The 17,594-nt window shown below is 38.9% G+C and overlaps 1 protein-coding gene, 1 non-coding gene and 1 pseudogene across 2 annotated transcripts; 1 reads left to right on the forward strand and 2 right to left on the reverse strand.

The window, feature by feature from the left end:
• The first annotated feature begins 3,098 nt into the window (after positions 1-3,098).
• On the forward strand, positions 3,099-8,677 carry LOC148933437 (uncharacterized; annotated as a pseudogene).
• Positions 3,659-3,765, reverse strand: LOC148933438 (small nucleolar RNA R71). The gene has a single exon (XR_016134820.1). It is a non-coding gene; the product is annotated as a small nucleolar RNA R71 (small nucleolar RNA).
• Positions 8,678-11,879: 3,202 nt separating the features above from the next.
• On the reverse strand, positions 11,880-16,468 carry LOC125221036 (putative wall-associated receptor kinase-like 16). The gene is made up of 3 exons (XM_048123161.2): positions 15,550-16,468; positions 15,021-15,191; positions 11,880-13,283 (listed from the first exon to the last, which is right to left on the reverse strand). The coding sequence occupies exons 1-3, from the start codon at positions 16,466-16,468 to the stop codon at positions 12,019-12,021; spliced, it is 2,355 nt and encodes a 784-aa protein (XP_047979118.2). The 3' UTR covers positions 11,880-12,018.
• Between the last annotated feature and the right edge of the window lie 1,126 nt (positions 16,469-17,594).

Raw genomic sequence — 17,594 nt, forward strand, 5'->3', positions numbered from 1 at the left:
CATTTTTTTAAAAGTTATTCACACATTTTTTAATTTTGAAATAATATTTTTTGAATATTTTTAATTTTAATCCCACGATTTTAAATTTTCTCCCTTTTGCATCTAATATGCAACTACTATATCATTGTAAAGTCAATGAAAATAAGAACGGATATCGTTGCGTAAAGTTTAGAAATTTGAAAATGTACAATAATATTTTATTAGATTAATAAAACATATTTCAATTAATTAATGTAAATTCAATAAATAAAAATAAATATTTATTAAACACACTATTGATTAAAAACACTTTAACGTATATGATACAAACAGAATAATCATACTTCAATGGCATACCAAAACACAATCAATTCAAATTAAATAGTACACAACTTATAATATTCAACAAAATAAAAGTTCATAAATGAAAAACAAAAGAACAAAATACACATGAATAAGAATACAACTTCACATGATAACAACAAAATAATAATTCATAAGTTTGAAAAATACCCTTATAAATAATAACACTAAAATCACAAGCGCTATCAATATTATTATTATAAACTAAATCTTCAAAAAAAAATTGTTACTCTTGATTCTCGATACATAAACATTTAATTGTATGTGGACGAAGGTAAGTATTTTAAAAATAATCCAATACGAGTAAGCGATAGATTTTCACTTTTGTTTATGATAATTGCGCTATTGAAAATTGAATGACAATCTTTGATTAGAGAGTTTTAAAGACATTCTTGGAATCGAGACTTAATACCAATATTCCAAAACATGTTGACCTAAACGCATAAGTATTAATGGGTACCATTACACAATCGACATCCCCTTCAAAACCTAACAAAAAAACACAGCCAAATATTGGTTCGAATTGGCTAACAATAAGAACATTGAGAAATCTCTGCATTATCTACATCATACTTGCAAAAATTTTCCAACAACGATAACATCAGATATCTTCCTTGCAATGATATACATGTCGTCATTCTCCAAATTCGACAATTGTCAAAAGCTAACTAAACCGGTTAATATCAGCTGTAAAATTGAATAAATCCTCCACAACCGACTACCTTATACCCACCGTCACCATATGTCTCAACCCTTTAGCATTCAGCAAAATTCTCTCCCTTACCACATCTTTCAAAAATGTTCCAGTTACAATTAGCGGCGTCTAGCAGCCGTTGATGCTTCTGCCGCCGCTACCGTCCGTTCACCCGGCAGCAGCGTCACCGATTTCTGCCTACATGTGGTTTTTCCAGATCTCGGGTTCAGCTTCTTGTCTAATTGGCCTTCTGCTCATCGGCCTTCGTTTAAGGACTACATCTGAAATAAAAATGCAAAAAAAAAGGTTGAACAACTTAATTAGTGACTGATGTGAATCAAATGATACTAATTATACTCCAAGTTTTCTCCTATTTTGTATATTTAAATCATCTATCAATTGATCATTAAGGTTTGATTATTATATATTAGTTGATAGATGTACATGTTGAGTAGGGTCTGATTGAAACTGTTCGTTGCCTATCAAGATGGTGTCCAAATTCTTTTATCTTACCACCATTATCTTCGTCTTTGAAATAGCTTCGCGTGGGTATATTGCACGCCTCAATCGGAGCTCGGATGAAGAAGTTATGACCATTTGACGAAGGTTGCGCGAAGCAGTCAAAACCGGCAAAAACGCCCGGGTCGGGCGTTTTCAGCATTAAAAACGCCCGGGGACAGTGGAAACGCCCGGGTTGGCATAAAAAACGCCCGGGTTGGCACCATTTTGCCCGGTCGGGCGTTTTTCTCGAAAACTGCCGAATTTTAGGTTTCAAATTGGTTTCCGGGGCGGTTTAGCAAGACATTCAGACATATTCAGACACGAGAAAAGGGAGAGGAAAAGAGAGTAAGAGAGGAGGAAGAAGAAAAGGAAGAAATTCCGGCCAACATTCCGACGATCCGTCTCCAAATCCCAATTCCACTCAACGAGAGCATGGTTCCTATGGTTTTTGTTGCAAATTCTACCATGTGTTTAGGCTAAACTCTCTATGTTGCTCCAAGTTGTAATCTAGGCTTTGTATGGATGTTTCTACACCTTTGAACTCATATGTTTGTTACCAACAATGTGCTTAATGTTTATACACTATGTTTTTGGCTAATAATGTAGTGTTGTTCTTTCCTTCGCTATTGTCTCTTTAACATAGTTTAGGAATGTTAGATTGTTGGTATGCTATCGAATTAGATTTGTTCAGAGGATAATTTGATAGTGGATTAAGTAGGTGATCATAGTAGATGTTTACTTCTCTAGCGCTTCCGCAGGAGTTTATAAACATTGAAGATTGGTTCATAGGTTATGTGTTCAGCTAATTGTGAACTATTCATCGTGTACATGTTCAGTGTATGTGATTAGGTTGATGTTTTAATCCCTTCATATGTTTCGTTGTATAGGTGTAGAACAATACAAGCCTAGTGAGTAACTTGGAGTGGCATATTTTCTCATTTGAATAGTCTTTCTTTAGTTAACTTGTAGTTTTATTTCGTCAACATCTTTCAAAACCAAAAATCAAATCTTTATGCTACATCTTTTTAAGTTTTTAAGTTTTAAACAATCTTCTACCTCCCTATGGATCGACACTTGAAATATTACTAACGACGCTGTAATCTTGCAGTATCGTAGTATTATTAGAGTTAATTAATTAAACTTGATATCCTGTGTGCACTGAAGCAGATACTCTAAAATACGCATCAAGTTTTGGCGCCGTTGCCGGGGAGGCAATAGGTTGTTTAATACTTAGTAGTTTTATTTTTGTTTTATTTTATTTGATCTTTTGTTTTGTTTTGTTTAGGCAAACACTTCGTGTTCTTGGGGGTGATAGCCATCTACCACGTCGGGACTTGAAGACGAAGGAGTGTTTATATTAGGTGATATCTTTTTAATTCTTAGTTTAGTGATTATGATTATTTAGTTTTCACTAAAGCACACACGTTTTATAGGAACTTACCCCGAAGTTGTCGAAAGGTCTCGCTTTCGGTAGTAGTGAAATATATTTTGTGTATGTGCTTGGTTTCTTTTCTGTTGTGCAGGTTTAGGTAATTAAAAAAAAAAAAAAAGAAAGTTGTGGATGCACACAAGATCACAGGGTACACCACCGTTTGGATTACTCTGTTATCAAAGAAAGAGAGGGCCGAGAGGTTCAGAGATTGAGATTTATCCGGACTATCAGAGTCCAGTTAGAAGTAACCCACTCTTCGAGTCCAGTTCAGAAAGTAATTGTGGGACAGAGTCAGGCACCGAAATGGCTGAAGACGATAACAATGCTCCACCCATGGAAGGTTTGGCGACATCCTTAGATCGGGAGTTGATTACCCGGGGGAGTTTGCCTATGCACATGACAATGTCAACATCCCACCTCACTACATTAGTTTGGTGAATGGTGGAAATCTTTTCCATGGTCGAGATGAAGAAGATCCGATGAGTCATTTGAATGCCTTCTATGAGTTGACAAATTCTCACCGACCGCCAAATGTGGAGCATCACCGGATCAAGAGAGCTTTATTCCCTTTCTCATTGAGAGAGAAAGCAAGGGAATGGTATGACTCATTACCGGGCTACAACATAGCAACATTTGAGGAGTTGAAGTCGAAGTTTCTCTTAGAGTACAATTCTCCAATGAAGATAGAGAAGTTGAGAGAGGAGATCACTTCATTCCGGCAAAAGTATGATGAGTCATTTGCCGAAGCTTGGAAGAGATTTACAGACTTGCTAAGGAAATGCCCAAGTCACGGACTAGCTCCGGGGCATGATCTTTTGAAGTTCTACAAGGGACTTAATCATGAAGGCACAGGGTTGGTTACTGCAGGTTCGAGTGGGAACTTGGACGATTTGACCCATGATGAGGTGAGAGCGCTATTTCAAAGATTAGCGAACAATCAGAGGAATTGGCATAATCCAAGGAAGATGGCCGCGGGAGATACATTTGGTGCTACTAAGGAGTCGGAAAGAGTGTCAGCTATAGAAGCTCAAATGGCTGACTTTAGTACTCAAATTTCGTCGATGACGAATGCTGTCAAATCTATGCAGTTGACTCCTCAACCCCAAGCTGCGCCTATGATGAAGTGTGGAGTGTGCCAAGGAGGACATTATACAGATCAATGTCCAAGTTTGCAAGGAGCACCAGTGGAGGATGTGAACTACATTGGCAACAATCGTCAAGGTTTCAACCAAGGAGCTCAATATACCAATCAACAAAACTGGAGGCCTCAACAAGGAAACTGGAATCAAGCTGGTTATAGCAACACTGCAGGAAATCAATGGAGGAGCAATATCCAACCTCCGGGATTTGAGAAGAAGCCATCCAATGATGATCAAGTTGCGCAGATCTACTCCTTTATGACCAAGAATCAAAAGGAGAATGATCAATTCAAGGAAAAAGTGAATGAGAAGTTTGGCCATATTGATGCTACAATGAAGAATTTAGAGAGAATGATAGGCCAAATTGCTTCAGCTGCGCAAACAAGGACTCAAGGATCTATGCCGAGCACCACAGTCACAAACCCGAATGTTAATGAACAATGTAAAGCGGTTACTCTTAGAAGTGGAAAGAATTTAGATTCTATGCCAATAATGGACGGCCAAGGGTCTTCCGGCATCTCACACGCAGGGGCGGATGAGGTGTTAGGCTTGCACTCCTCGCACGCAGGGGCGGACGAGGTGTGTAAGGGAAGTCCCGAGTTAGTGCAGAAGGCACAACATGGTCAAGATGGGGCTGCATCCGGCGGCAAGATAATTGGTATGGAATCTGAATCTCATGGAAGACTATCGGTTGAAGAAAAAGGAAAGAAGATAGAAGAAGCAGACATGAGTTCAGAGAAGAAGGTTACTTTAAGCCCAGCACAAGATCCCAAGAGCATGTTCAATTTTCCCGATCATATTCCACCTCCACCATATCCATCAAAGAGGAGGAAAAGAGTCCCTAAAGAGAAGAGCTTCGAATGGATGATGAATGTGATCAGAAAGGTAAATGTGGATGTCTCTTTAGTTGATCTCTTCACCAATTTCCCTAAATTCTCCAAGTTCTTCAAAGACATGATGGCAAACAAGGAGAAGCTTCAAGATGAGGGAATTGTCCCGTTGAGCATGAATTGCTCACAATTAATTTCGGGAATGATGCCAAGAAAGAAGAGTGATCCGGGGGGATGTGTGATTCCTTGTGAGATTGGGGATACCATATTCACAAAATGCCTTTTAGATCAAGGATCGGGAATATCTCTCATGGCTTTGAAAACTGCTCGAGCCATAGGATTGGAGAAGAGAATTGAACCTATAGATATTGCTCTTCAATTGGCTGATCACTCAATTGTGAAGCCAACTGGGATTGTAGAGGATGTGCTAGTGAAAGTGGACAAGTTCATCATTCCCGTTGACTTTATTGTCTTAGACATGCCAGAAGATAAGGAAGTGCCTATTCTCTTTGGGCGGCCTTTTCTAGCCACTGGAGATGTGCTTCTTGGCACAAAAGATAACTCCGTCACTTTTAGAATCAATGGTGAACAAGTGACTATCAATGTAGATAAAGTGATGAAGCATCCAAGTGATGCTAAGGCATGCTTTTGAGTTGATGTTCTTGATCGATGTATTTTCAAGAAGAGTTGTTGTTCGGTGCAAAAGGAAGATAGTGTGTTTGATGAAGGGAGTTTGGAACAAGATTTTGGTTTCCCAATGAAAGTTGACTTCAATGAAGAGGAGAATTATGAACAGGAAATAAGCAAGGTAGTTGATGCTTGTGTGGCAGATTTGAGACCTTCTATTGAAGTCCCACCTAAGCTTGAATTGAAAGCTCTCCCATCAAATCTCAAGTATGCATTTTTAGGTGAGAATGAGACACTCCCGGTTATCGTGTCGGCTTTGTTGAATAATGAAGGAGAGTCAAAATTGATAGAGCTTTTGAAGCTTCATAAGCAAGCTCTAGGATGGTCAATTGCCGACATCAAAGGAATTAGCCCTGCAGTTTGTATGCACAAAATTCTCATGGAAGATGAAGCTACACCGGTGAGAGACAAGCAAAGGAGGCTAAACCCTATTATGCAAGAGGTTGTTGAGAAGGAGGTGAAGAAGTTGTTAGATTTTGGTATGATCTATGCAATTTCTGACAGTCAATGGGTGAGTCCTGTTCAATGTGTACCAAAGAAAGGGGGGATAACTGTGAAGATAAATGAGAAGAATGAGGTCATGGCGACGAGGTTAGTAAATTCATGGCGAGTTTGCATGGATTACCGAAAATTGAATAAGGCCACAAGGAAGGACCATTTTCCATTACCCTTTATGGATCAACTGTTGGATAGGATTTCGGGTTATTCTCATTATTGCTTCCTTGATGGATACTCGGGGTACAACCAAATCACAATTGCCCCAGAAGATCAACACAAGACTACCTTCACTTGTCCCATTGGCACCTATGCATTCCGTAGGATGCCCTTTGGTCTTTGTAATGCGCCGGCTACTTTTCAGCGGTGCATGATGGCTATTTTCACGGATATGAATGAGGATATAATGGAAATATTCATGGATGATTTCTCCGTGTTTGGATCTTCTTTTGATCGGTGCTTACACAATTTAGGCCGAGTCTTGCAAAGATGTGAGGAGTCAAATCTTGTTTTGAATTGGAAGAAATGTCAATTTATGGTGAATGAAGGCATTGTGTTGGGTCATAAAGTATCAGAAAATGGTTTGGAGATGGATAAGGCAAAGATTGATGTGATTTCAAAATTGCCACCTCCAACAAATGTGAAGGGCATCCGTAGTTTCCTTGGACATGCGGGATTCTACCGAAGATTCATAAGAGATTTTTCAAAGATTGCAAAGCCACTTTGCAACTTACTTGAAAAGGATGCCAAGTTTGTTTTTGATGATAAATGCCTTGAGGCATTTGAGATTCTCAAGAAAAAGTTAGTTGAAGCTCCTATTATTATCACACCTGATTGGTCGAAGCCATTTGAGTTGATGTGTGATGCTTCAGACTATGCCGTGGGGGCCGTTCTAGGTCAAAGAAGAGAGAAGGTCCTACATGCCATCTACTATGCTAGCAAAGTACTCAATGAGAATCAATTGAATTACACTACAACAGAGAAGGAAATGCTAGCTGTCATCTTTGCTTTTGAGAAGTTTCGTGCTTATCTACTAGGTACGAAGGTGGTCGTATTCACAGACCATTCCGCTATTAAGTATTTAATGAACAAGAAAGATGCAAAGCCACGATTGGTGAGATGGATCCTACTTTTGCAAGAATTTGATGTTGAAATTAAAGACAAGAAAGGATCCGAGAACTTGGTTGCTGATCATCTTTCTAGACTTGATGGCGTGGAGGAGACAGAAGATGAGAAAAGGAGAAAAATCAATGAGAAATTTCCCGATGAGCAAGTGTTTCAAGTGAGTGCTCGGGAAACATATGTGCCATGGTTTGCCGATTTGGCAAACTACCTTGTCAAGGGTTTGATGCCGGAAGGATTGTCTTCTAACCAAAAGAAGAAGTTTTTGAGTGACACTCGCATGTATGTTTGGGAAGACCCTTTTCTCTTCCGTCTTGGTAGTGATGGATTGATTCGAAGGTGTGTGGGAGAACATGAACACCTTCAGATTATATCTGCATGTCATGATTCAGAATATGGCGGTCACTTTGGAGCACGTAGAACTGCATTTAAAGTGCTACAATCCGGATTCTTTTGGCCATCTATCTTCAAGGATGCTAAAGCCTATGTAGAGAGATGTGACAGTTGTCAAAGAACCGGGAATATCTCTTGGAGGAATGAAATGCCGATGAATAATATCCATGAGGTGGAGCTCTTTGATGTTTGGGGATTAGATTTCATGGGGCCTTTTCCCAAGCCTAATGGGAAGCAATATATCTTAGTTGCAGTGGACTACGTTTCTAAGTGGGTAGAGGCTGAGGCATTACCTACCAATGATGCTAAAGTGGTGTTGAGATTCATCAAGTCTAATATCTTCAACCGCTTTGGAACACCTCGAGCCATCATTAGTGATGGAGGTACTCATTTTTGCAATAAGTTGTTTGCAAACCTCCTTGGAAAGTATGGTGTTCAGCATAAAGTTGCTACCCCTTATCATCCCCAAACAAGTGGCCAAGTGGAAGTCTCCAATCGTGAGATTAAAAGAATTCTTGAAAAGGTGGTGAAGCCGTCCCGAAAAGATTGGTCTCAAAAACTAGATGATGCCTTGTGGGCATATCGAACGACTTATAAAACTCCTATTGGAACTTCCCCTTACAAGATGGTGTTTGGAAAGGCATGTCATTTGCCGGTTGAGCTTGAGCATAAGGCGTTTTGGGCCTTGCAAATGTTGAATTTGGATTATGAGTTTAGGCTGAATGCTTATGAGAGCGTTGATCTCTACAAGGAGCGGGCAAAGAAGATTCATGATGCAGCCATCAAACCTCGTCGATTCCATGAAGGACAGTTGGTCCTATTGTACAATTCTCGGTTGAAACTTTTCCCGGGAAAACTCAAGTCAAGATGGTGGGGTCCGTTTGTTGTGCACAAGGTGTATCCTTATGGTGCAGTGGATATTCGTGATCCTAAGTCCAATGATGTATGGAAGGTGAATGGTCAGAGGTTGAAGGTTTATCTAGGCGGTGACCTGTTGAAGGAAGAAAGAGAGGCGGTCGCACTACAAGATTCACAAGTGTAGACCCAAGGATGAAGAAGGTCGAGCCAACGACTATAAACAAAAGCGCTGATTGGGAGGCAACCCAAGTTTTTATTTCTTTTATTTTTATTTTTATTTTCATATGTTGGAGGTTTTGTTTGCTCAATTCTTTCCTCTAGCATTTATTTTGAATTGGGTGTTTCTTTATGTTTTGTTTTGTTTTGTTTTGTAGGAGCATATTGGAGCTTATGAGAGAGCACACCTACAATGGAAGATACACCCACCCTCCCACCCATATGCTACGGATTTCATGCCAAGTTTGGGGGAGTCTTCTATCCTTTTACTTTTTATGTTCTTCTTTGCTTGCATTGAGGACAATGAAGCATTCAAGTTTGGGGGGGTTGTTTGAGTTTGAATGAATTTTATGCATGATGCATGTTTTCTTGGGTGTATTGTATGCTAAAGGTGTTTTGAATCAATGTAACTGACGGATGCATGCTTTATCTTCGGCTTTCTGGTTGGAAAATCTTGTTTGATTTTACTTGATCTTTGAAGCTTAGGATGGATGGAATCTGTGCATTGATTTATTTGAAAGAGCATTTTGTGACTACAACTGATTTCTTGAGTTGAGGAGAGTATGAAAGTCATATGTCTTGCGGAAATTATCTTGGATTGATTTGCTTTATTGAGTTGGGTGCTTGCATTCATATGTGTCAATGATATGGGATGATAAAGCACTAGGATGAACTTCATGGCCAAATATTCACATGCCTAGTCCAACAAATGATCCCCTAGAAGCCACTTTGAGCTTAATCCCCATTGTTTTGTACAAATACTTAGCCAATTACTTAGCTACTAAAATAAGCCTCATTTTAGCCTCATCAATAAACCTTACTACTATTTGGGTGCTAAATACACGTTTGAGCTTTGTTGATTGTGTTGTGAGTGTTGGGTGGTGTTCGATCAAAGTTTAATATTGTTTGGTTCTTTAGCAGGAAGTTGTAGGAGTGAAGAATTTGGCACTCAAATATGTAGTTTTTGAGCTACTATCCATATTTATCCTACCTAATCCCTAGCCCCATTACAACCTATAATTTAAGACCTTGGACCTTATTGTTGATACATTGTGGATGTTTTGTAAATAGCTTGGTAGAGTTAAAGAATTTTGATTTGAAATCCGCGAGTCTATGTGATAAGTAATGCTTGACGAGTCAATGGCGATGGTTTGAGTTGTAGGATCTAATGTTTGGACTTACTTTGAAGTGCACCTTGACTTGAAGTTTTAGGTGGATGAGTGATGGTTCATGAGAGTGGGAGATTTTGATTGGAAATGTTGGGGGTTTAGATTTTGTCATTCATGTCCTTACATGATTCTTTGTGATGAAAAACCTTTGTGAGTTGAACTCTGAAATATAATGCTTTGAGTGATCTTGCTCGAGGACGAGCAAGTAAATAAGTTTGGGGGTATTTGATGTGAATCAAATGATACTAATTATACTCCAAGTTTTCTCCTATTTTGTATATTTAAATCATCTATCAATTGATCATTAAGGTTTGATTATTATATATTAGTTGATAGATGTACATGTTGAGTAGGGTCTGATTGAAACTGTTCGTTGCCTATTAAGATGGTGTCCAAATTCTTTTATCTTACCACTATTATCTTCGTCTTTGAAATAGCTTCGCGTGGGTATATTGCACGCCTCAATCGGAGCTCGGATGAAGAAGTTATGACCATTTGACGAAGGTTGCGCGAAACAGTCAAAACCGGCAAAAACGCCCGGGTCGGGCGTTTTCAGCATTAAAAACGCCCGGGGACAGTGGAAACGCCCGGGTTGGCATAAAAAACGCCCGGGTTGGCATCATTTTGCCCGGTCGGGCGTTTTTCTCGAAAACTGCCGAATTTTAGGTTTCAAATTGGTTTCCGGGGCGGTTTAGCAAGACATTCAGACATATTCAGACACGAGAAAAGGGAGAGGAAAAGAGAGTAAGAGAGGAGGAAGAAGAAAAGGAAGAAATTCCGGCCAACATTCCGACGATCCATCTCCAAATCCCAATTCCACTCAACGAGAGCATGGTTCCTATGGTTTTTGTTGCAAATTCTACCATGTGTTTAGGCTAAACTCTCTATGTTGCTCCAAGTTGTAATCTAGGCTTTGTATGGATGTTTCTACACCTTTGAACTCATGTGTTTGTTACCAACAATGTGCTTAATGTTTATACACTATGTTTTTGGCTAATAATGTAGTGTTGTTCTTTCCTTCGCTATTGTCTCTTTAACATAGTTTAGGAATGTTAGATTGTTGGTATGCTATCGAATTAGATTTGTTCAGAGGATAATTTGATAGTGGATTAAGTAGGTGATCATAGTAGATGTTTATTTCTCTAGCGCTTCCGCAGGAGTTTATAAACATTGAAGATTGGTTCATAGGTTATGTGTTCAGCTAATTGTGAACTATTCATCGTGTACATGTTCAGTGCATGTGATTAGGTTGATGTTTTAATCCCTTCATATGTTTCGTTGTATAGGTGTAGAACAATACAAGCCTAGTGAGTAACTTGGAGTGGCATATTTTCTCATTTGAATAGTCTTTCTTTAGTTAACTTGTAGTTTTATTTCGTCAACATCTTTCAAAACCAAAAATCAAATCTTTATGCTACATCTTTTTAAGTTTTTAAGTTTTAAACAATCTTCTACCTCCCTGTGGATCGACACTTGAAATATTACTAACGACGCTGTAATCTTGCAGTATCGTAGTATTATTAGAGTTAATTAATTAAACTTGATATCCTGTGTGCACTGAAGCAGATACTCTAAAATACGCATCAGTGACGGATTTGTTCCGCTGCTAAATTTTGTTGTGTTATTTAGCAACTTAATTTGGTCAAAATTGGGATTAAAAACTTTGACCGTTAAAATTTGATGGAATAGTTAACTTTGGACCGATTGTGATCTTGAAATGTTTGGGATCCAAAAATTCAAAAGATAATGTCTAGGACCAAAATCGTAAAATGAACATATGTTCAAGACCAGTTTTGGCCTTTACTCTTATATAGTACTCCTATCGCAATAATTTATACTACTCAATTAATGCGGATGTCCATGTTATTTTATCGATTACTAGAAAAATGGGAGAAGCCCCAATAGTAAAAAATTAGAGCATTAGACAACTGAATTTATCAGTCACATGCAAAAAATTGAAACTAAGATTGGACTTGGAAACTGGAGATTGGGTGATTTATATTGTAATTTATCCAACAATATTGCATTGATTCTGTTGGGGTTCAAATCATCCCAAATTGCGGAATTAGAAAATGTGATGTATCGACATATCATACAAATGTGGAGTTCGAATGTGCATTGACGAACCGAAAGCACTTGATCAATAGGGGTTATTCTTCTTGTGAGGGAAAATGTTGGGACTCTGATCGCTGTTCAAACTGTATTGGCCGGTTAAATCCCCAGAGCTGATCGGCGCAGTGTAGAGATCTTCCCCCGATTCAATCCGAACACTATAGAGATCGGCAGCAGCTGCGACGTCGTTCTGATTCATCAACCCGACCGATTCCTCCTCGTCTGCACCTTGATTCGCCCATGGATGTTTGTTGAACTTCCTCAATCCTTCGAGCTCCATCGCCACCTCCTTCATCGTCGGCCTGTCTTCGCCGTTCAAGTTCAGGCACCGCTTCACCAGCTGCGCCATAGCCTGCAGCTGCTCCAACGATCCTTCCCTCACCACTCTCGGCTCCAGTATCGGAAATAGTTTGTTCTCCTTCACCGACATGCAGAAATACATTGTTAAATTGCGCGTCTCGAGGCTCCTCTCCATGTCAATGGGCTTCTTCCCCGTCATCAGCTCTGCCAGAACGACTCCAAAACTATAAACATCGCTCTTTTCTGTTAGCTGGCTCGAGTGGAAATACTCAGGGTCTAGGTAGCCTAAAGTTCCCTGGACCAGTGTTGTCACTTTTGTCTGGTCCAAGGAAATAAGCCTTGAGGCCCCAAAATCCGAGATCTTGGCAGTGAAATGCTCGTCAAGCAAGATGTTGGCGGACTTGACATCCCTATGGATGATCGGGATGTTGGCCGCCGAGTGGAGGTACGACAGGGCGCCTGCAGCCTCTGACGCGATCCTTAGGCGGCTCTCCCAGGACAGCCAGGCGGCCCCGGCCTTGTTGAAGTGTTCGTAGAGCGTGCCGTGGGAGACATACTCATAGACCAACAGTGGCACCTCAGCCTCCAGACAACATCCCAACAGTTTGACCACATTCCTGTGATTGATTTGCGTCAGTATCACGACTTCATTGATGAACTGCTCGATTTGGCTAGCGTCCATCACTCGCGACTTTTTGATTGCGACGATGGTGTTGTTGGGCATGATGCCTTTGTAGACCGTGCCGTAGCCTCCTCGGCCTAGGATTCGGTCATCGGCGTAGTTGTTGGTGGCTTTCTCGAGCTGCTCCGCCGTGAATATCTTTGTGGATTCCATGGAGTTACCTTCTTCGGTGGAGGAGAATTGTTGTTTCAGAAGCATACCGCCGTTTTGTTGGAAAAATTTCTCTCTTAGTTTTATCAATTTTCTTTTTTTGAGGCTGAAATATATCAATGTTGCGACAATAATTAAGGCTAAGAAACTCAATCCGGAACCTGCATTATTAAACAACTCCAATAAGATCATAATATGATGAAAAAAAAATACAAGTAATCATCAAAATAATTTTCATCCAAAACATAACAAATAACGAGCAAATTCTTACATAATTTTAATTTTGGGCAGCCTGAGCAATGGTTCAATTTTATAAAAAACATGTTTCTGTCGACTATATCTTAATCATTACTACCTCCGTCCCATAGATGTCACAATTTTCTTTTTAATTTGTCCCATAAAAGATATCACATTTTCATTTTTGAAAAAAGTTCTCTCTCATATTAATATAAAAATTATATTTTTTCTCTCCATCTAACACACAAAACAAAACCTTCTCGTGTTATCCCACAAGTGTGACATCTTTTGTGGGACGAAGAGAGTATTTCCTTTATGTAAATATACTTAATTATCCAGAGTGGTAATTTGAATTTTATGCATCATAGTCATAGAAGAAGATAGTTAAGACATGACGAAAATACATTTTAAATCATTTTAATTAAGATAAATCTAATATGGAGAAGTTATCTACCTTATCAAATTGCCCTTTATTTAAAGCATTTAAAATCTTTCACATTTATTTTTATTTCTTTATTATTTATAATTTCTATTTTAAATATGAGATTACAAAAATGTTAGGACTCTGTTACTAAAAACTAAAATTACATAATTAAATTAGAAAAATACACATTAGGTAAAATTCATAAATCAAATCAAATGAAATACATAATACAAATATATAAATCTAAATACTTTGAAAAAAATGTACTCCCCCGTCCCTTAAATTTTGTCATGTTTTGACCGAGCAGAATTTTAAGATATGTAATAGAAATTGAGTTGAAAAAGTTAGTAGAATGTGTATCATACTTTTATACATTAGTTTTATAATAAAATAATGTGAGGTCTACTAAAAAAATGATAATAATAAAATGTGATAAATTTTTAGGGACGAACGAAAATAGAAATAAGTGACAAATTTTAGGGACGAGGGAGATTATGATTTTAATTTAATAAGCACATAATTAAAAATATACTAATGTAAACACATTACAAAATATACATAATTTAAATTTAAAATGTATACTTATTTAAATAGTACAAAATACTTACGTAAAAAAGACATAAATTTAAAATAACAATCGAAAAAAGACAGAAAAAACTGATTCTAGAATTAAAAGGAAAAAAAGTTGAAATTAAAACTGGTATGCAACCATTGCTTGTCTTATTTGTGCTTGTGCACGCACTAAATGCATACGAAAGCGTGCTTAGGGTAATCGCAGTACCGTACTTAAGCACTAAGCACTTTGCGGTGTGCTTGCCTATCATCGGGATCCAAATGCCTAAACTAGTACGTACTTCTTCAACCGTTATAGTAGTATAAATATAATACTAGATCTATAAGACACTGGCAATCATATCTAAAATCGACACATAGTTCATCAACATAATAAAAAATATCCTAATGTAAATATATTACGAAAAATGCATAATTTAAATTTTAAATGTATATAGCTGAAAATATATAATTTAAATACAAAATACTTAAGTAAAAAAGACATAAATTTGAAATAACAACTGAAAAATACAAAAAAAAAAAATGATTCTTGAATTAGAAAGAAAAAAGTTGAAATTAAAAAAAAATAGAGAGATCTACAAAACACTAGCAATCATCTCTAAAATCGACAGATACTTCATCAATAATTATAGTAAAATACGAGATGTGAAATCGTGAGAATTACCTAAGACAATTTTGATGCTTCGATTTGATGAGTTGTTACCAATGCAACCTTTACCATTCTTTCGACCATCCCCAATATGCCCTTTAGGACAAAAACAATCGTAACCCCCTGGTTTGTTCAAGCAACCTTTTTTAACACAATCGTCGAGCCCCATTGCGCATTCATCAACATCTACAAATTGAATAAATACAAACCACAAAATTTAATAATTAACCCACTTTAAAGGGCATATTAATTTCCAAATAAATCACTAAGAATAGTCAAATTATGATTTACCCTATACTTTTCAAAACTGAAATAGTAAATCTATCGTTTGTATGGGTGACAGTTTGTCACATGATCATAGGTTTCATCAGAAAAATGTCTCCTCGAATAATTAAGAAATGGAAAACTTTGATGATTTTATCATTTTAGATTTATAAAAATATAGAACAAATCAGTACTATTTCTTCATAGCCTATACAGCCTGGATCTAAATAATAAAATTATGATTTACCCTATTTCTTCATAATAATAAAAAAAGACATACCTATACAGCCTGGATCTAAATAGGGGCTTCCTTCATAGCCGGGATCACACAGGCAACGGTAACCTCCCAAGCCGGTGGTGGAATCAACGCAAGCACTGTTAGCCTTGCAAGCGTAATCAGCCGCCGCTGCAGCTTGGTCGCACGTGCTATTCCCAATGGCCCAATCCAAGACGATGGGGACCGTCTCCTCGACCCGCTGCACGAAATTGGGATCAGAAAGGTCCGCTGCGCCGCGAAACTCGAAGTGGTTCTCCTCCCCGAAGAAGGCATAGCTGCACGGCCCGAAATCAGAGATATTAGTGTGGTTGTTCAAGCTGGCGAGTTTGGTCTCATAGTACAGGAGCCCATTCGGCAGCGAAGTCTGGCAGCAGCCGATGCCGGAGCACATGCCTCCGATCAATTCCTCCGCTCTGGAGCAGAGCGTCATACAGAGCGTGATGCTGTTGAAGCTGCGGCTGCCTTCCCCGTCCACCAGGGCGAAGTCGTCGCACCCAATCACCGTGAACTTGTTCAGTGGGGAGTAGCTCAATGGGGTCCCCCTGATGTCGGAGGAGGCGCTGTTTTCTTGAGTTGGTGCTCCTGCTTTGTCGTAGCATTTGCGGGCGACCACGTTGGAGATGCGCCAGCGGTCGTCGGAGATGTCGAAGACGCGGATGTTGCCGTAGAGGAGCTGTGGGGCGCCGAAGTCGGTGGTGCAGTTGAGCTCGAAGTCTCTGTTGAGGCCGCAGCCGGAGTCCATGCCGATGCGGAAAGGGTAGGGGACGATCAGGTTGCCGCACTTGCTGGAGCAGCCGGGTTTCGTGATAGTCGCGGCATTGGTGATGTTGTGTGTGTCTACGATGGTGGCGGCGTGTGTTGCTGCTGTTGTTGAGGTTAGGCCGCTCAAGAGAAGCCAGCTGACGAGGAGGAGTGTGAGCATTTTTGCTACTATGCTTCAAATTCAAATTGTTAATTTTGAAGTATAGTTAATGATAATATATAAAGTCGTAAGTTGACTTTGAGCAAGTAGGTAGAACGTGCGAGTCATGCGATAAGAGCATCCATGATAGGATCGCTCTAGCCCAGCTAAAAACTACCCATGTCACATTATCATGCCATTTTCACATCTTACCCATTGCCCTAGCCAAAATAATTTTTTTCTTTAAATAACACAAAAAACAACAAAACAAAATATAAATTGGGGAAAAAAAACATAGTTTAACTAATTTGAAAACCTTCATTGTATTACGATTTTGGAAAAAAAATACAACGATGAAACAAACATAAAAAAAAAATACAAACGTTATCAATGTGCAATCCTACGTGCCCATAACTTTTCAATAATATCGTCTGGAGTCGAGTACAGGCTTCTTGCTGGTGCATAGAAACAAATGCTTGGACCCTTTTAGCGTCATCGCGGAAATCCCCATTTGTACAGGGACAGTGGCCACACCGTGGCTTGGTCCGACACCATCTTCATTGGCCCAATCAGTGGGTTTTGGACCTTCATTGTCGACTATCATGTTATGCATGATGATACATGCGTACATGATATCAGCGATGCAGTCAGCATATCACTGGCGTGAATGACCCTTTATCGCAACCCATCACGAGTGGAGCACACCAAATGTCCGCTCCACATCATTGCACGCAGCCTCTTGTCATTGCGCAAAGTAAATCTTCTTTGGATCTGTTGGGCATCTGATCGTCTTCACAAATACGGGCCTCTAGGGTATATCCCATCAGCCATATAGTAACCCATATCATGCTGGTTGTCGTTACCTACAAAACTAATGGCTGACCCACGCCAAGGCACTGCTCATTGATGCACTTTTTATTAGCATTAAAAATACCTGCAAGTATACAGGGTAGATCTAGTATAGCTAAAGGTCAGTACCAGGATATTGAATACGGGGAATATAATTGCAACTGACTATTATGTACTAAGCGTCAAATACTATCTAGAGAAACATAGATTTGAGATTAAAATATATAAAACTAGAGATAAAGTAAAACAATAAAAGCAAAGAAGATAGAATTAGGCAAATAGAGGAATTTCAAGGATA

This window comes from Salvia hispanica, chromosome 1 (assembly GCF_029641045.1).
Source record: "Salvia hispanica isolate PSC_SH4W2 chromosome 1, Shi_PSC_v1, whole genome shotgun sequence".
NCBI classification, from domain to species: domain Eukaryota; kingdom Viridiplantae; phylum Streptophyta; class Magnoliopsida; order Lamiales; family Lamiaceae; genus Salvia; species Salvia hispanica.